General features: G+C 40.5%; 1 protein-coding gene across 3 annotated transcripts in view; it reads right to left on the reverse strand.

Annotated features, from left to right (window-relative positions):
* Nucleotides 1-441: 441 nt before the first annotated feature.
* Nucleotides 442-15,479, reverse strand: part of bnc2 (basonuclin zinc finger protein 2) — a 300,299-nt gene continuing 285,261 nt past the window's right edge. For all 3 annotated transcript variants that reach the window (XM_039694552.2, XM_089132284.1, XM_089132283.1), the window contains one exon: nt 442-2,605. In XM_039694552.2, coding sequence (XP_039550486.2) covers nt 1,840-2,605 — 766 coding nt within the window. In that variant the 3' untranslated portion in view covers nt 442-1,839. The remainder of the gene's footprint in view (nt 2,606-15,479) is intronic.

The raw sequence follows: 15,479 nt of genomic DNA on the forward strand, positions 1-15,479 counted from the left end.
AGAAGAAGAAAAGATAAAAAAGTTTTGGGTCTCTCCATGAGGCAGTATTGTCAGCAACATTCACTGAATCACTGAATTTATTGAATTTCCACAGGTCAGTGGTGGAAATACCTCCAGGTTCTGTGTATCAGTACATTTTAATTATACACACTACTGATATAGTTCATATGTTCATATCTGCTCTTTTTCTCAGAAAATAACAGCAAGGCTACTATCATAATAGCACATAAAGTAGGGAGCAAATTCATCTAGTCTTTGTCCAACATTAATGACCTTTTGGACTGCATGGAGTTCCAGTATTGTAAATTACATGTCATTTATTCATATTTATCTTTCATTTCATTTATTCCAATTGAAACCAACAGACATCAAAGAGCTAATTTGCATTCAATTAATTATAAACAGATACCTAGAAATAAATACTCAAATCTACATAGCCTCTAACTGGTTCAAATTTAATAGTGCTTTCTTTTTTGTCTTGTTATTGTGTGGCCAATAGACAATGCATGCCATGAACAAGAGAATGATAAAAATTTTAAACAGTCAATGAATGTCTGGAAATAATGCATTGGAGGAGACAGGAAACTACTGTAACTTCTTCTCACTGTAATTTCTTTTCATTGGGTGATGGAACGTTGTCTTTGATTTTGGTCACAGATTATAGCCTCTCGTTTGTGGCACACTGAAAAGTCAATGGCATTTCTATATGTTAAAATTGCTCAAATTTATAGAGACAAAATAAATTACAGGACACATACTAACACTTTTAAAGTAATACTACATGCAGTAGAAAGATTATCTACCTAACCTCTGAGCTAGTTCAGCCTTTAACCATACACTTACACTCTTCAAATGTTTACTCGTCAAATGTTATGATCAGAGTCAGTAATACTTATTTACTGCATTCAAATGAATATACCTGAAACACTTATTAAATGATATGAATATTGGGTTTAATCATGTCAAATGAGATTACTCTCATATAAAAATCTGGCACGTTTTTTTTTTATTTTTTATTATTATTAAAGGTACAGTAATTATCATTTGGTACTGTATCCTTAAAAATGTCCTTTCCATGTTGGACAACCATCATTGTAAAGTGTTATCCTTGTAATATTATTACAAGTCCCACTAGTATAGTTGCAAAGTGCATTTTTTTTCTTTTCATTTTTTTTTTTTTTACTAAAGCTATAAACATGAGAAAATAAAAAAGTACTTTTTAGAGCTAAAGCATGCCAGCTCCATCTGTATATCTAACAGGTAGATAAAACAAGTCACAAGTCACATATTTAACTTTTTTCTTTTCTAAAACTTTTTTTTTAAAGCCAATATAAATGAATCAAGCTAGGCAGATGCTACTTTGTCTTGATTACCTTACCTAATTAAAATGAAAGTATTACAGTAAAAGAAAACGAAAAAAAACCAACAACAACAAAAAAAAAACAATTGAACAAAATATCAACCATCAATACAACTGTTTCACACCAAAGCCCCTAACAACATTATTTACATATTTAAGCCAGTCATGCACTTGTATGGGATTCTTTTAAAAGCTATTATTACACAAATGCAGGATTTTTTCCCCCAAGATCATTTCTGCAGGCAAGAGTCACAAATAAGAGATTGAGAAGAAGTTTGTGTCAGGGATTGAGTGATATATGGTGTTATATTGTATGTTAAGTCCTTTGCTTCCAAAAACGGAAATGTCAAAAGGGCAAAATTCTGCTCTTTTCATACTTGAAAAGACGTTTAAGAGGAATAATGCTATTTTTGTAGCAATATGGGACTGTTGTGGGGGGATGAACAGGGGGTCGTTGTGTGGATGATGTGTGGATTGATCTAATCAACCATTGTGGTATAAGGGGAATTTTTGTGTAGGTTGGGGTTCTGGCTATGTCTGTTTCTGCTTCTTACAGAAGAAAACATCATGTTACAACCAGGTATTTTGCATTTGTGCATTTCTCGCAGGTGGACAGTCTTGTAGTGCACCCGAAGAGTCCCTTTGTTACTGTACAGTTTGTGGCAGATGGTGCAAAGGATGCCTCCTGTACCATTACCTCCACTGGATGCCAAGATGGATGGTGACAAGGAAGGGTCACAGTGCAGAATCCCCTCCTCTGTGCCTCCTTCTCTTCCTTCCTTCCTGGCCTCTTCCCCATCCTTTCCCTCCCTTGCCAGTCTCTGAGCCCCAGAACTAGGGTTGCAGTCCTCAGTTTCACTAGCACCCTCCAGGTCATCCAGCAGGATGCCATCATCGCTGCCCTCATCAGACTCCTGTGAGGATTGCACACTGCCACTTGACTGTACGCTAGAGGCAGTGCTCAGGTCCAGCACCATGTAGTCATCATTGGGACCATGGCAATAGCCATTGCTGTGTGAATATACTCTTGTGACTGGGGATCTCATTCCCTCGTGTCTTCTGCCTCGTGGTGGTCCACTGGCAGCAATTCCCACCCCCTCCAGTCCCAGGTGGTGGTCAACATAGATCTTTGATAGGAACTCAGCACGCAGATCTTTAGGCAAGGTTGTAAGCTGGGGGTCCAGGACAATGTCATCCAGCTCTTTGGTCAGTAGTTTGCGGTGCAGGTTGATGTTGGAGCTATGTCTACAGGGAAGAGAGAACAGGGTTCCTATAGCAATTTATTTGAACTGAAAACATTAGCCTATATATATATATATATATGACAAAAAACAACAACAACAGAAAAAAAACTACAGTGATTAACTGAACATGTTTTCACATTAATGTTGACAGACTCTCCTGTTTCTTTTCAGTAAATTTACACTAAAAATACTTACACTAAAAATACTGAATATTCTGTACGACATTGATTGTGCTAATATCTTGTAGTAAAATTCTGTTTCTGCAAGATCTCCTATTACTAGGGCTGGAATGACGTATCAAAGTTATTAGACTATTTATCTTCATCCCTAATCCCTTGTCTTGTTTCACACAAAACAAAATTTTAGAGCAGATGCTAATGCTAGTATGGCAGCATCACTTAATACAAGCCTGCACATTATTAGGACTCACGACAACATTCAGTGACAGTATCAAAAATGGTAACGTCCATAACATTGGGAAGTTTTATCACAATTGAAATTGTTATTAAATTAACGAGTCCAATCAAGGCGTGAGTTCATTCATCAGATATTTTAAACAACCATCAAGGACATGAAATGGTTACCCCGTGCAGAGAGTTTGTTTGCGTCGCGTGCCTCACAGCTTGCACCAATTGCAGCTCTGTTGGATCTGCGGTTGAGCGCAATTATATGGAAGTAAAATGCCAAATGTTTTTGAAGCTTATGCATTGAAATTCAAAATGGTTGTATTTCTAAGCTATGAATATTTAAATTCAAAACATTTCACAAACTTTTTAATTTTTTTTTTTTTTAATTTTTAAGGGTTTAATTTCCAAAATATTATTTATGAATGCAAGTCATTCTCTTCAAATATTATTGAAGTTAGAAACGTGTGTACCAATGTCGTATGTAACTTTAGAGATGCTTCCTAAATGTGCGAATATCCATGCAGTGTCAAGCCAACTTTATGCCAGTATTTCACTGGGAATCGCTTAGGATGAAACTTTGCACGTTACGTTCATATTCTCAATCCGCTAGCCTGTTCCCTTGTCTAGCCTACATCCCCAACAATGTGCGAGTTTGGTCTTTTAAATCACTGTATTAGTCCATTAAGTGTTAGGGGCCTGACCGCAGTTCTGCAGCACAGCTGGTGATATGAAGTTAAGAAAACTAAACAACCGAAGATAAATATATGTTTTCTACCTCATATTTAACATTTTATCAGTACATCAGCATTGGGGAATAACATTATAATCTTGTTCACGGTAGAGAAAGCTGCGTATATGTGCAAATCTAAATGTGAGGATTTAAATGTACACACAGCTTTTGTGTCTTTATCAGCTTTTTCATAGCTTTACTGGCCCTAATCATCATCACAAATACTTACAGCTTGCCCCATTTCTGTAAATCCGTTTTTATGAATGAATGAATGAATGAGTCTCTCACATCTTGCCCTTTTTCTTCATAAATAGCCGCTTGCACCCCCTGCTGGTTAGGTCGACTAACAGCTATGGAGATTATCAATCGGCAATCCTTTGATATTCCTGCCATTTCTGAACGTCAAATATTGCATTTTCTGTTGAATTTGAACCACTCAATTTCTGGAAGCGATATAATTAAAGTGATATAAAATGGACCGAAAATTGCCTGTTGAATATTTTAGGTTGTATTTTTAAACAGAATGAATATTTTGGAAGTGAAATCTGAAAGGTTATTGAATTTTTAAAAATGAAAATGTGTGCAAAATGTTTTGAATTGAAATATTCACAGCTTAAATATACAACCATGTTGAATTTCATCCCATAAAAATGCAATCCCTAAAAATACAATGCATTAAAATGCAAGCAGACAGATTTTTTTCAAGTAGTGCAATTTAACAAGCTTTTTTGTTTCAAAAACATTTGTCATTATTTTACCTCCATACAATTAATATATCTCTATCTACGTGAGTAAACTAAACCTGTCAGGATTACAGTTCAATGTGGCTCTCACATTATATGACATGACAGACAACTAGTTGTCCAGTGCGGTTCAATTCATTTGGTGCAGGTTTGTCGAGAATGTGTTTGTGAGTACAAAAAATGTGCAGGTGCCACTTTAAATAGAGAATGGGGTTGTCACACTTGTAAAAAAAACAAAAACAAACAAACAACAACAGAAAAAACGCTGTAAAATTGCAGAGTTGTTCGCTCTAAAATGTGTTTTGTGTGAAAGATGCCACATGACAGAGGAGAAAGGGATGAACACAAACACTGCGTAAGCAACTTAATCGATTACGTCAATGTCGTTCCACCCCTACGAAATACTTAATTATATTAATTGTATAGCACAAATTTATCACATTTCCTGCATTGTCATGCTTTTATTTGTGTGACTGCATGAATGTGTGTTAAAGCACACTACTTTCTGACACAGCAGAGAGTTCAATAACTCTAACACCGCTTAGACAGTAGTATTCTGCTAAAGTGTTTACTTCTGTCAGCATGTCTGCAGGCATGCACAAATGTAATTGACTCTGACTCAATTAAATACTCCACCTCATTGAATGGGAGTTTATCAATTGATTCGAGCTGTGGTAATGCAATAATAGAGGGAAACTTGATAATATATTAACTCAGGCTTGGATAGCATTAGCACATTTTCTCACTCCTGAAGGTAGTTTAATCGAGACCCATAAAGATATTGTTCATTCAGGCTTCACTTTAATAAAGATGGACTTTCTCTCACCCCAATCCAGGATCACATAACACATAACAAGACAAAGTTACTTTGCAGCAATTAATCTAAAACTTGATTTATTTACAACTTGATCTGCCTCTAGACAACTGTTCAAATGTCCCTCAAATATAACATGTCAATCCTCATTAAGTTCAACTAACAACTAAACGAATATTCTGGTTTAATGAAAAACACTGCAATATTGGCTAGTACCTGTAGTAACCAAACCAAAATAAAACCACCAAGATTTGTGGGTGCCTCTGTGGGTGCCATACTACAATTGCACACTACATTTTCTGTCTAAAATGAATAGTAATATATACAAGAAATTAGAATAAAAAAGACCACAGGAATTCCAGGTCATGCGAAAGGGTTAAAAGTAAACTAAATAGTCACGTAAACCTGACTCTGACTGAAAAATAGATTGTACAATGTATTGTAGAGCTTACCAGCAGTGCCATGGTTGATGCAGTCAAAAAGGGTCCCTTTTCTTTAATTATTTAGTTCCCTATCCGACATTCTCCTGCAAGAAGTAAAAATAAATTCAATAGAGGGACCCTTTATGTTGATATTACGTATATGGGAGTGGACCACCAAAGCATCATCAGCATTAAAGAGAACAGCATACTGATTAACTGTGGTGGTCAACAGATAAGCATGTGAGAATATGCGTGTGTACACATGACCATTATTGTATTTTGTTTGTATTTATAAAATATCAGACTAGTTTAGTTCTGATAGGAAACAATTAACTATTTTAGATGATATCATACATTTAAGGGGACTACTAATTTTATTTTGAATAACTCACAGCAATCATGTAGAGCTTGTTCATTGTGACTGTTTTTTTATGCAGTTGATGATGCTTAAATCTATAGTTCACCCAAAAATTAATATCATGATTTACTCACCCTCAAGCCATCCTGAATGTATATGACATTCTTCTTTCAGATAAAATACAATCGGAGTTATATTAAAAAAATGCCCTGGCTCTTTCAAGCTTGAAGTTCATCAAAGTGCATCCATTCATGATAAAAGTGCTCCACGAGGCTCTGGGGGGGGGGGGGGGGGGTTAATAAAGGCTTTCTGAAGTGAAGTGAAGCGAAGCGATGTGTTTGTTTACGAAAAAAATCCACATTTAAGACTTTATCGACTAAAATATCTAGCTTCCGGCAGAAGGCCGTACGTATCGATTTATGACGAACGAGTAATACTTAATCATTTATGACGTAGGATGAAGGAGCAGCGTAAGCTATGATGCCTCTTATGGATATTTTTCTTACAGAAACGCATCATTTCGCTTCAGAAAGCCTTTATTAACCCCCCAGGGCCGCGTGGAGTACTTTTATCCTGAACGGGTGCATTTTTATGGACTTCCAAACATAAACGGCCATTCACTGCCATTATAAAGCTTGGAAAAGCAAGGCATTTTTTAACATAACTCCGATTCTATTTTGTCTGAAAGAAGAATGTCATATACACTAAGGATTGCTTGAGGGTGAGTAAATCATGGGCTAATGTTCATTTTTGGGTGAACTAACTTTAAGTTGCCAGCTCCTTTTGCAGCATGTGACCATACTTCAAATTTGTACCCTCACACTGCTCATAAGCTCTAAGCTGCCATAACTAATTGGCAACACACACACACACACACACACACACACACACACACGCGCACACACACACACACACACACACACACACACACACACACACGTAAGGGATAAAATATATAGTTTATGCCATTTAAAAATCATTATGTCTATGGAATGTCCCCATAAAACATGGATTATTAGGAACACCTGTTCAATTTCTCATTAATGCAATTTTTTAATCAACCAATCACAAGGCAGTTGGTTCAATGCATTTAGGGGTGTGGTCCTGGTCAAGACAATCTCCTGAACTCCAAACTGAATGGAAAAGAAAGGTGATTTCAGCAATTTTGAGCATGGCATTCTTGTTGGTGCCAGACGAGCCGGTCTGGGTATTTCACAACCTACTCAGTTACTGTGATTTTCACACACAACCATTTCTAGGGTTTACAAAGAATGGCGTGAAAAGGGAAAAACATCCAGTATGCGGCAGTCCTGTGGGCGAAAATGCCTGGTTGATGCTAGTTGTCAGAGAAGAATGGGCCGACCGATTTAAGCTGATTGAAGAGCAACTTTGACTGAAATAATCACTTGTTACAACCAAGGTATGCAGCAAAGCATTTGTGAAGCCACAACACACACAACCTTGAGGTGGATGGGCTACAACACCAAAAAACCCCACCGGCTACCACTCATCTCCACTTCAAGTAGGAAAAAGAGGCTACAATTTGCAAGAGCTCACCAAAATTGGACAGTTGAAGAATGGAAAAATGTTGCGTGGTCTGATGAGTCTCGATTTCCGTTGAGACATTCGGATGGTAGAGTCAGAATTTGGCATGAACAGAATGAGAACATGGGTCCATCATGCCTTGTTACCTATGTGTGGGCTGGTGGTGGTGGTGTAATTGTGTGGGGGAGTTTTTCTTGGCACACTTTAGGCCCCTTAGTGCCAATTGGGCATCGTTTCAAATACCACAGCCTCTGATGGCTACTTCCAGCAGGATAATCCACCATGTCACAAAGCTTGAATCATTTCAAATTGGTTTCTTGAACATGACAATGAGTTCACTGTACTAAAATGGCCCCCACATTCACCAGATCTCAACCCAATAGAGCATCTTTGGGATGTGATGGAACGGAAACTTTGTGCCCTGGATGTGCATATCCACAAATCGAACTGCAAGACGCTATCCTATCAATATGGGCCAACATTTCAAAAGAATACTTTCAGCACCTTGTTGAATCAATGCCACGTAGAATTAAGGCAGTTCTGAATGTGAAAGGGGGTCAAACACAGTATTAGCATGGTGTTCCTAATAATCTTTAGGTGAGTGTATATATGCTATACACTAATCCTTAATCTATCCCTGAACCTACCCATCACAGAAAACTCAGCATTTTTACATTTTCAAAAAAACAAAAAGAAAATTATTACATATTACATAATTTAGTATGATTCATAAACTTTTTTCCACATGGGGACCAAAAAATATCCCTGCAAAAGTGCACGAGTTCCAGTCACACGACCCTAGTCTTCTTCTATCTCCACACATTGAACAGGATTAAGGCCGTTTCACACCGGGACGAATTTCGCGCGCAGTATTCGCTGATGTTTAACGCCTCGTGACTTTTCACTGACGTGAAAAACGCCACGCGTAAAAGTGTAATTTTTTTTTTTTTAAACGCCTGGGGTTTGGTTTTTTGGTTTTACGCGCCACGTCAAAACTATCTGACCAATGAGATTGGCGCTTTTGCTCACGTATCTGGTGCTTCAGAAGATACAGTGAAACACAACTTGGGGGCACTCAAACACAAAATGGTCTTGCCGAGCACACATACGCCGAAGAAGATAAATGCCACCGTCTACAATGCAGGAACACGAGGAAGATGCAAGGCAAGATAGCCTACCTATGGGCAAGATGAATGTTAAGCTGCTGGTCTCGGAGCATAAAGAGCTATATGATAATATTTATATTATTATTTCTGTAATAATAATATAGTATAGGGTGACTTAGGCCTGTTTTCCCCGGACATGTGTAACTGTCACTTTGTGCTTTCTGAGTTAAGATGGGAACTGTGCATGTGTATAGTGTCAGTTAGATTTTGGCAAGTGAGGAGAGGAGATAACTGCTCTACCGACTCTTTGCATTCTTTCTTTTATTTCCTTTTTCTACTGTGATCAGTGTTGGATGTTTGTTTGTGTATATAAATAGATTTTGTTAGTTCGTTTTTGTAAGTTTGTGAGAGCTATTTTTTGTTCAATTTGGAGGCATTTCTTTTAGTGATTTATTATTTATATATTTATTTTTCTAATACAGAAGACTTTATTTCTATCATTATTTCATTCATAATTTTTGAAACCTGTCATAATAAAACATGTTGAGTAACCTCAAGAAGCCTATCTGAATTTGTGTCTTGTAATATAACAATGTTCTATCCATACAGAGGAGGCATTTAAATGTATTGAAATTAATAAGGCATCTTTGAGTAAACTTTGAGTATCATTTGAGTTGCTAGGCTGGGTGTCTTGGTTTTTGGTAATCAAAATATGGTCACCCTAGTATAGTATGTACTATTATTATTTCTGTTCAACATGACATCATGACTTTTGCGTAAACATACACGCCACTTGACTCGCATTATCTCTATGCATTTTGAGCTATCCGCGTACGTGTGTATGTCTACACCATTAAAGGAGCATTTCACCCATTGCAACATAATTCAGAGAATTCACTCTTCCGTCTACAAGGCTAACATTAGCTATCACCAGAGTTTGAAATTCATTTCACACAAAATGTCTAGTTGGCTGTGGCGAGCAGGACGATCGAGGGCGAGGCACATAAGAGGACGGCAGGCTGGTGGCGTGAGTTATAACAGACTAAACAGAGACTATTTGGTGATAATGAAAGACACCTGTGAGGCGCGCGCCGGTCCCGCGTCTCTCACGGAGAAGTGAAAGCATAAAATGGGGAGCGAGGACGGCAGATCGAGAAAGAAACAGGCCTGATTTTAGTTTTGTTTCTGTTGTGTGTAACGTTACAGCAGTCTTCAATGAGGGGCTGCTGGCTTTGACTTATAATTTCGTTTTGTATTTGTTCATTTTACTATTAAAATGTTTAAATGTTCGCCGGTTCCTGCCTCCTTCTTTCCACAACAACAAACCCTGTTCATGTTACATTGGCAAACTTTAGCAAACTAATTACTCCTAGTTTTTATTTATTTCTGTTTGGTGATTTACTGCATGTTACCTGGATGTTTAGTCAGGCGAAACTATCACAACATAAACGTCCGTGTGCTCGTCTGATTCAGAGATTTCCTCCAGGAGAAATTGCCATCGTTGAAATTCTCTGCAGCAGACGGACTCTGTGTCCATAGGCCATAGCACACAGCGAGAGCACGAGCACGGGCACCGGCAAGCCGCCCAGCGCAAGAGTCAGTCTGGGCTCCTCGACCGCGACAGGCCGCCGCCTCGGCGTTTCCTGCCCCTCCATCAGCCTCAGCTGCTCTAAACTATACCGCTGCTTGTAAAGATAGCCACGAACATCGGATTCGAGCAGCAGAACTTCAAAATCCTCTTCTTCCATATCATGTTTAGTTTCTTCCGTCATTTTCATAACTTACTATCTCCACAGCACTTGTTAGCTTAGCTTCCAAACAAGATGGCGGATATTGATTTCAGTTTCTGCAAGTGAAGTCCCACCCACTGATCTGTAATAGGCTTGTAGGGTGAGTGGATCCCACACCCTGGCATAATAATGAGCTAATATATGTAGCTCTAAAGATTTTAATGAAATATGACTTCCTGCTTATCGTGACGCAAAATGACGATTTTTACGTCACGATAAGCAGGAAGTAAAACACTTATATCCTTATTTCTCCCATCTCAGGGTAAAATAAGGGAATAAACCATGACCATTCAAAAATATGACTGGGTTTCAAAAAAGATACAAAGCTTAATGCAAATGGGTGAAGTGACCCTTTAATGTCCGAGTGATTCCGCGTGTCTGTACACACCGTCAAATGTCCGAGTGAAACGAAGCAAAATGTAGATCTACATCTGGGGAGCGATCTTTTTTTTCCTAGGATGGTAGGGGACTCTCATAAATGCCACTAACCCCAGTGACGGGTAGGTTTAGGGATGGGGTTGAGGTAAGTCATATATACAGAAATAACGTTAAGTCAACTGCGTTCATAAACACGCTGAAAAGCGATTTTGCATGTTGATAGCACGCCAAACATGGAAATATGAATTGGCTTGTCATACACATGCTATCATGAGATCAGTCTGTTCTGTTTTACATTAAGCGCCATCTAATGTCAGAGAATGGATTTGCATGTTCACTCGGCTCATCATCAGAGAAAATCGTTTGGGTGTGAACACAAAAAACGCGTTGAAAAACGCTGGCAAATAAGGCACGCTGATATTTGCCCCGGTGTGTACGGGCCTTAACTTGTAAAAGTGCTAAGGCCCGTTCACACTAAGCACGATAACTATAAAGATAACGATAAAGATAACTATATATGCGTCCACACCAACGACCGATAACGGTCTTTTTATTGTAAGCAAGCAGTTTCAAAGTAGCGAAAATGGATGACTGCTGCTGCTGCTTTACGTTACAAACAAATATCAAAAGATAAACAGGTGCTTTTGGGTACACGGTATCCTAAAAAAGACGAGAGGAGTTGGGAGTGCATCTAAACAGTGAATCTAGCAAGTCTAGTGTAATATCTAACAGTGGATTTATCTTATGAAGTTAATGATGGGATAAAAACATCGCCTAGTCAACACCTTTATGTAGCCTATACAACGGCTTTTTCACTGCAACAACTGTAATTAAAACAGAATCTTGTTGAAGTCTCCCTCGCAGTGCGATTAGAACTACCACAGCCAAAATGTTACACATATTTAATGAAGTTTCTGTTACTTTAGTGAATATTACTGTGAAGCTAACAGTTAACAGTTTATTGGCTATTGGGGCAACATACACTTTGAGGGTGGAGGGAGACAGCCTTTGCTCCAACCCATCTAGTAGGAAGAAAAGCACGACTCTGATCAGGCAAGTTCGGGGGTCCTCCTGGCGGGAGGAACACCCCTTCGACAAATAGGTTCCACTTCAGGCGCCTCGTAGAGGGGGCTCTAGCAGACGTGATGGTGTCTACCATCTGCCTGTGGTAGATCACCTAGAACCTCCATGTTCCATCCAGGGACCAGACGGTCTGGACACGTGTGCCATAGAGTGCCCCGTCTCTGAGAAAGAAGGTCCTTCCTCAGAGGAATCAGCCAAGGGCTGTCGCGAGGAGCATGAGTTCCGTGAACCAAGTCCTGGTGGGCCAATACGGCACCACTAATAGGACCTGCGACATGCGACATGCGGCGGGAGCGTAGACCACCTTGTCGGTTGATGTATGCAACGGTCGCAGTGCTGTCTGTATGGACCAGTACGTGCTTGTGTCTGAGAAGCCCCTTGAGGCGGCACAAAGCTAAGCGTACTGCTTGCAACTCTTGGCAGTTGATGTGCCAATGCAGCTGGGGCCCCGTCCACAGACCAAAGACTGCATGCCCTTTGTACTTGGCCCCCCACCCCATGGCAGAAGCGTCTGTGAAAACCACAGCATGTAAACCTGGAAACCTGGACTAGGGGCACTCCGGCCCAAAGAAACACAGGATCTTACCATGAGGAGAAGGTTTGGTGACAGTGCGGAGTTACTTTGAGCCAGAACATGCCATTCTGCCGCGCCCACCTCGGGAATCGATCGTGTAGCCAGTGCTGAAGCAGTCTCATATGTAACAGGCCGAGCGGCATTACTGCGGCTGCCATATGCCCCAGGAGCCTCTGAAATTGTTTCAGTGAAACCACTGACCTGCCTCGAAAGGACCTGAGGCAGGTGAGCACTCACTGGACACGTTCCTCCATGAGGTGCCGTCTGGGCGACCAAGTCCAACTCCATACCAAGATAAGAGATCCTCTGCACGGGGCATAGTTTGCTCTTGTCCCAGTTGACCTGAAGTCCCAACCGGCTGAGGTGCCATAGCACAACACTGCCCTGTGATCGCACAACACATCTCGTGAGTAGGCCAGAATGAGCCAGTTGTCGAGATAGTTGAGAATGTTAACGCCTTGATCACTCATGGGAACGATGGCCGCCTCCGCGACTTTCGTGAAGACGTGGCGCGACAATTAGAAAATGCGCTTCTGTTTTCTGCTGCAGGCTGCCCCGTGGCGAGGGGGGGGGGGGGGGGGGGCGAGCCACGAGGCCCTGGCTCCGGAAGAGGTCTTTGGACACAACTGCATCGCAATAGACCGCTCCACTGGGGGGATTCCCTCGTACCCGTGCGCCACCAGGGTGTTGAGGAAGGAGGAGCGAGGTTGTTTCCGTCTGGTCACCATAGGGTTCTTCACGGTAATCCTCATTCGCTCACCAACAGGAATCACCGGAGTAGCCGACTGCTGAACTGAACCAGCAGACGAACTAGATCAGGGATTATCTGAAGGGATGTTTCAGGGTTCTCAGTCTCGAGCACAGCATTGTGAGAGTCATATTCCCGCAATGACAATTTGACTTATCCACAAACGCTGCCTCAGCGTGCGCTAAGCCCAGGCACGAGAGACAGTGTTTGTGGCCATCTACCTGAGGGAGAAGTCGACCACATCCAGAAACGCACGGGTGAGACGACATACTGAAAAGGACGCTCACCCGTGAAGCTCTTTTAAGGGATGGAAAGTGCTCTGATGTGCCAAAGCACCCAAGGATCGCCGCGGCAGATCACGGGGAAAACTGCAAACTGCTGAAGCGCTGTCACACCACCAACCAGAAGATCTTCTCTCTCTCCCTGAGGTACTCGTTGCTTTTTCTTAATCTCTCTTCAGCCAGGAACAGCAGTAGAAACTGTGAGGCTCCATAGAAAAAAGTGTCATGCAATGTTTACTTCCGCCTTTTATACCCGCACTGGTAGGAGGCTCGTGGAATGCAAATTTTTCATGCCAATGTTATTGGCTCATTTATAATTCTCTCGAAGGCAATAGGGTCCCTAGCGTGATCCCAATTTGTCAGGGAACTCTCCGACGACACGTTGGAGTTCCCAGGGCTAAAGGGAACACTTCCCTCAGGGACTCAAGTTTCAGTGCCAAATTTCTAAAGCAATTATTTATCACTCATAAATATTATACATATTCACATAGCTTTTTGCTCCTTGTAAACTAAAGATAATGATAATGATATTTCAACTATCCAGTCAAATCAAATCTGTTATGTGGCATTCAGTGACGTTTATATATATATATATATATATATATATTGAATGGGCGTGGCATAAAACCTAAATACATACCACAATGGGTGTAACTTTGGGCCCTTATAATGTAGGTCAGGAATAGGCAAGTTGGTTCCTACCCTGAACAAACCAACACCTGCCTGTAGCCTAGTAATCCTAAAGACATTGATTAGCTTGTTCAGGCGTGTTTGATTAGTTTTGTAGCCAAAGTCTGCAGGACAGCAAACTTGTTTACCCCTGATATAGGTCAAACCACAACACACACACACACACGGAGAGAGAGAGAGAGAGAGAGAGAGAGAGAGAGAGAGAGAGAGAGAGAGAGAGAGAGAGAGAGAGAGAGAGAGAGAGAGAGAGAGAGAGAGAGAGAGAGATTTAATGGAACCAAGCAAGCAGTACATTTCACTTTAATGTATTTTGTTTATTTTTACTAAGAACAGTTAAACACTAAGCCCAAGCCCTAACACTCAATGATTGAGTCTACCCTTTCATTTATCAGCTTAAGCCTTTCTTCCTCATTTACTTCTCCCCTGCAACCTCATTTTAGGGCACAACGAAGTTATGCCTGCCGCTCAGTCCCCACCTCCATCCCCCAACAACCTCCTCAGCTCTCTATCCCTCCCTTCCGACCTTTATTGTAACAGCCAAACCAATTTGCTCAAAGCTTGAAGCAGCCTCTCCTGAGAATCCTTTTTTTTTTCTGCAGAGGAGGAGAGAGGTATGGCTCTTAATGTGTCTTTTCCTAAGAATGTTAATCATCTTTAGGATTTGATGGCCCTTTCAGTTCCTGCCAAGTGTGCACATTTGTGAAATGAGTTGTAATACTCAATTTCAAAGTGAAAGAGAGTCACATTAGATGATGAGGTGCTTTGTTTTTGTCTTTATCTGTTCCTCTAATGTGCAGTGGGCAGCTAAATATCAGATCACTCTCTCTATGTCAAGGCCATCATCACAGTAGCTAATAATGTTTAAACGCAAATGAGAAAGTTTTGTCATAGTTTCGATAGCTGAATTATCTAAGCCTGACATCATGTCTCAACGCCACAGGAAGAGAGGAGAGGAATGGTAAGATATAATTAACCTTCACTCTCCCTAACCATAGCTGGCTTGTGTGAGTCTGTAGACCGAATATTAGCACACCATTGGAATCTGGAGCCAGGCTAACTCTCAGGGTCATCACCAATCAGCAAGTGAGGAAAACATTAGAATGAATGCATGAATGAATGAATGAATACATACATACACACATACATTCATACATTCAAAAAGAAAAATAATGATTGAGAGATGTGTGTGTGTTTCCAGCAATCAAT

This window comes from Pimephales promelas, chromosome 6, assembly GCF_988280905.1.
Source record: "Pimephales promelas chromosome 6, fPimPro1.hap1.1, whole genome shotgun sequence".
Classification (NCBI taxonomy): Eukaryota; Metazoa; Chordata; class Actinopteri; order Cypriniformes; family Leuciscidae; genus Pimephales; species Pimephales promelas.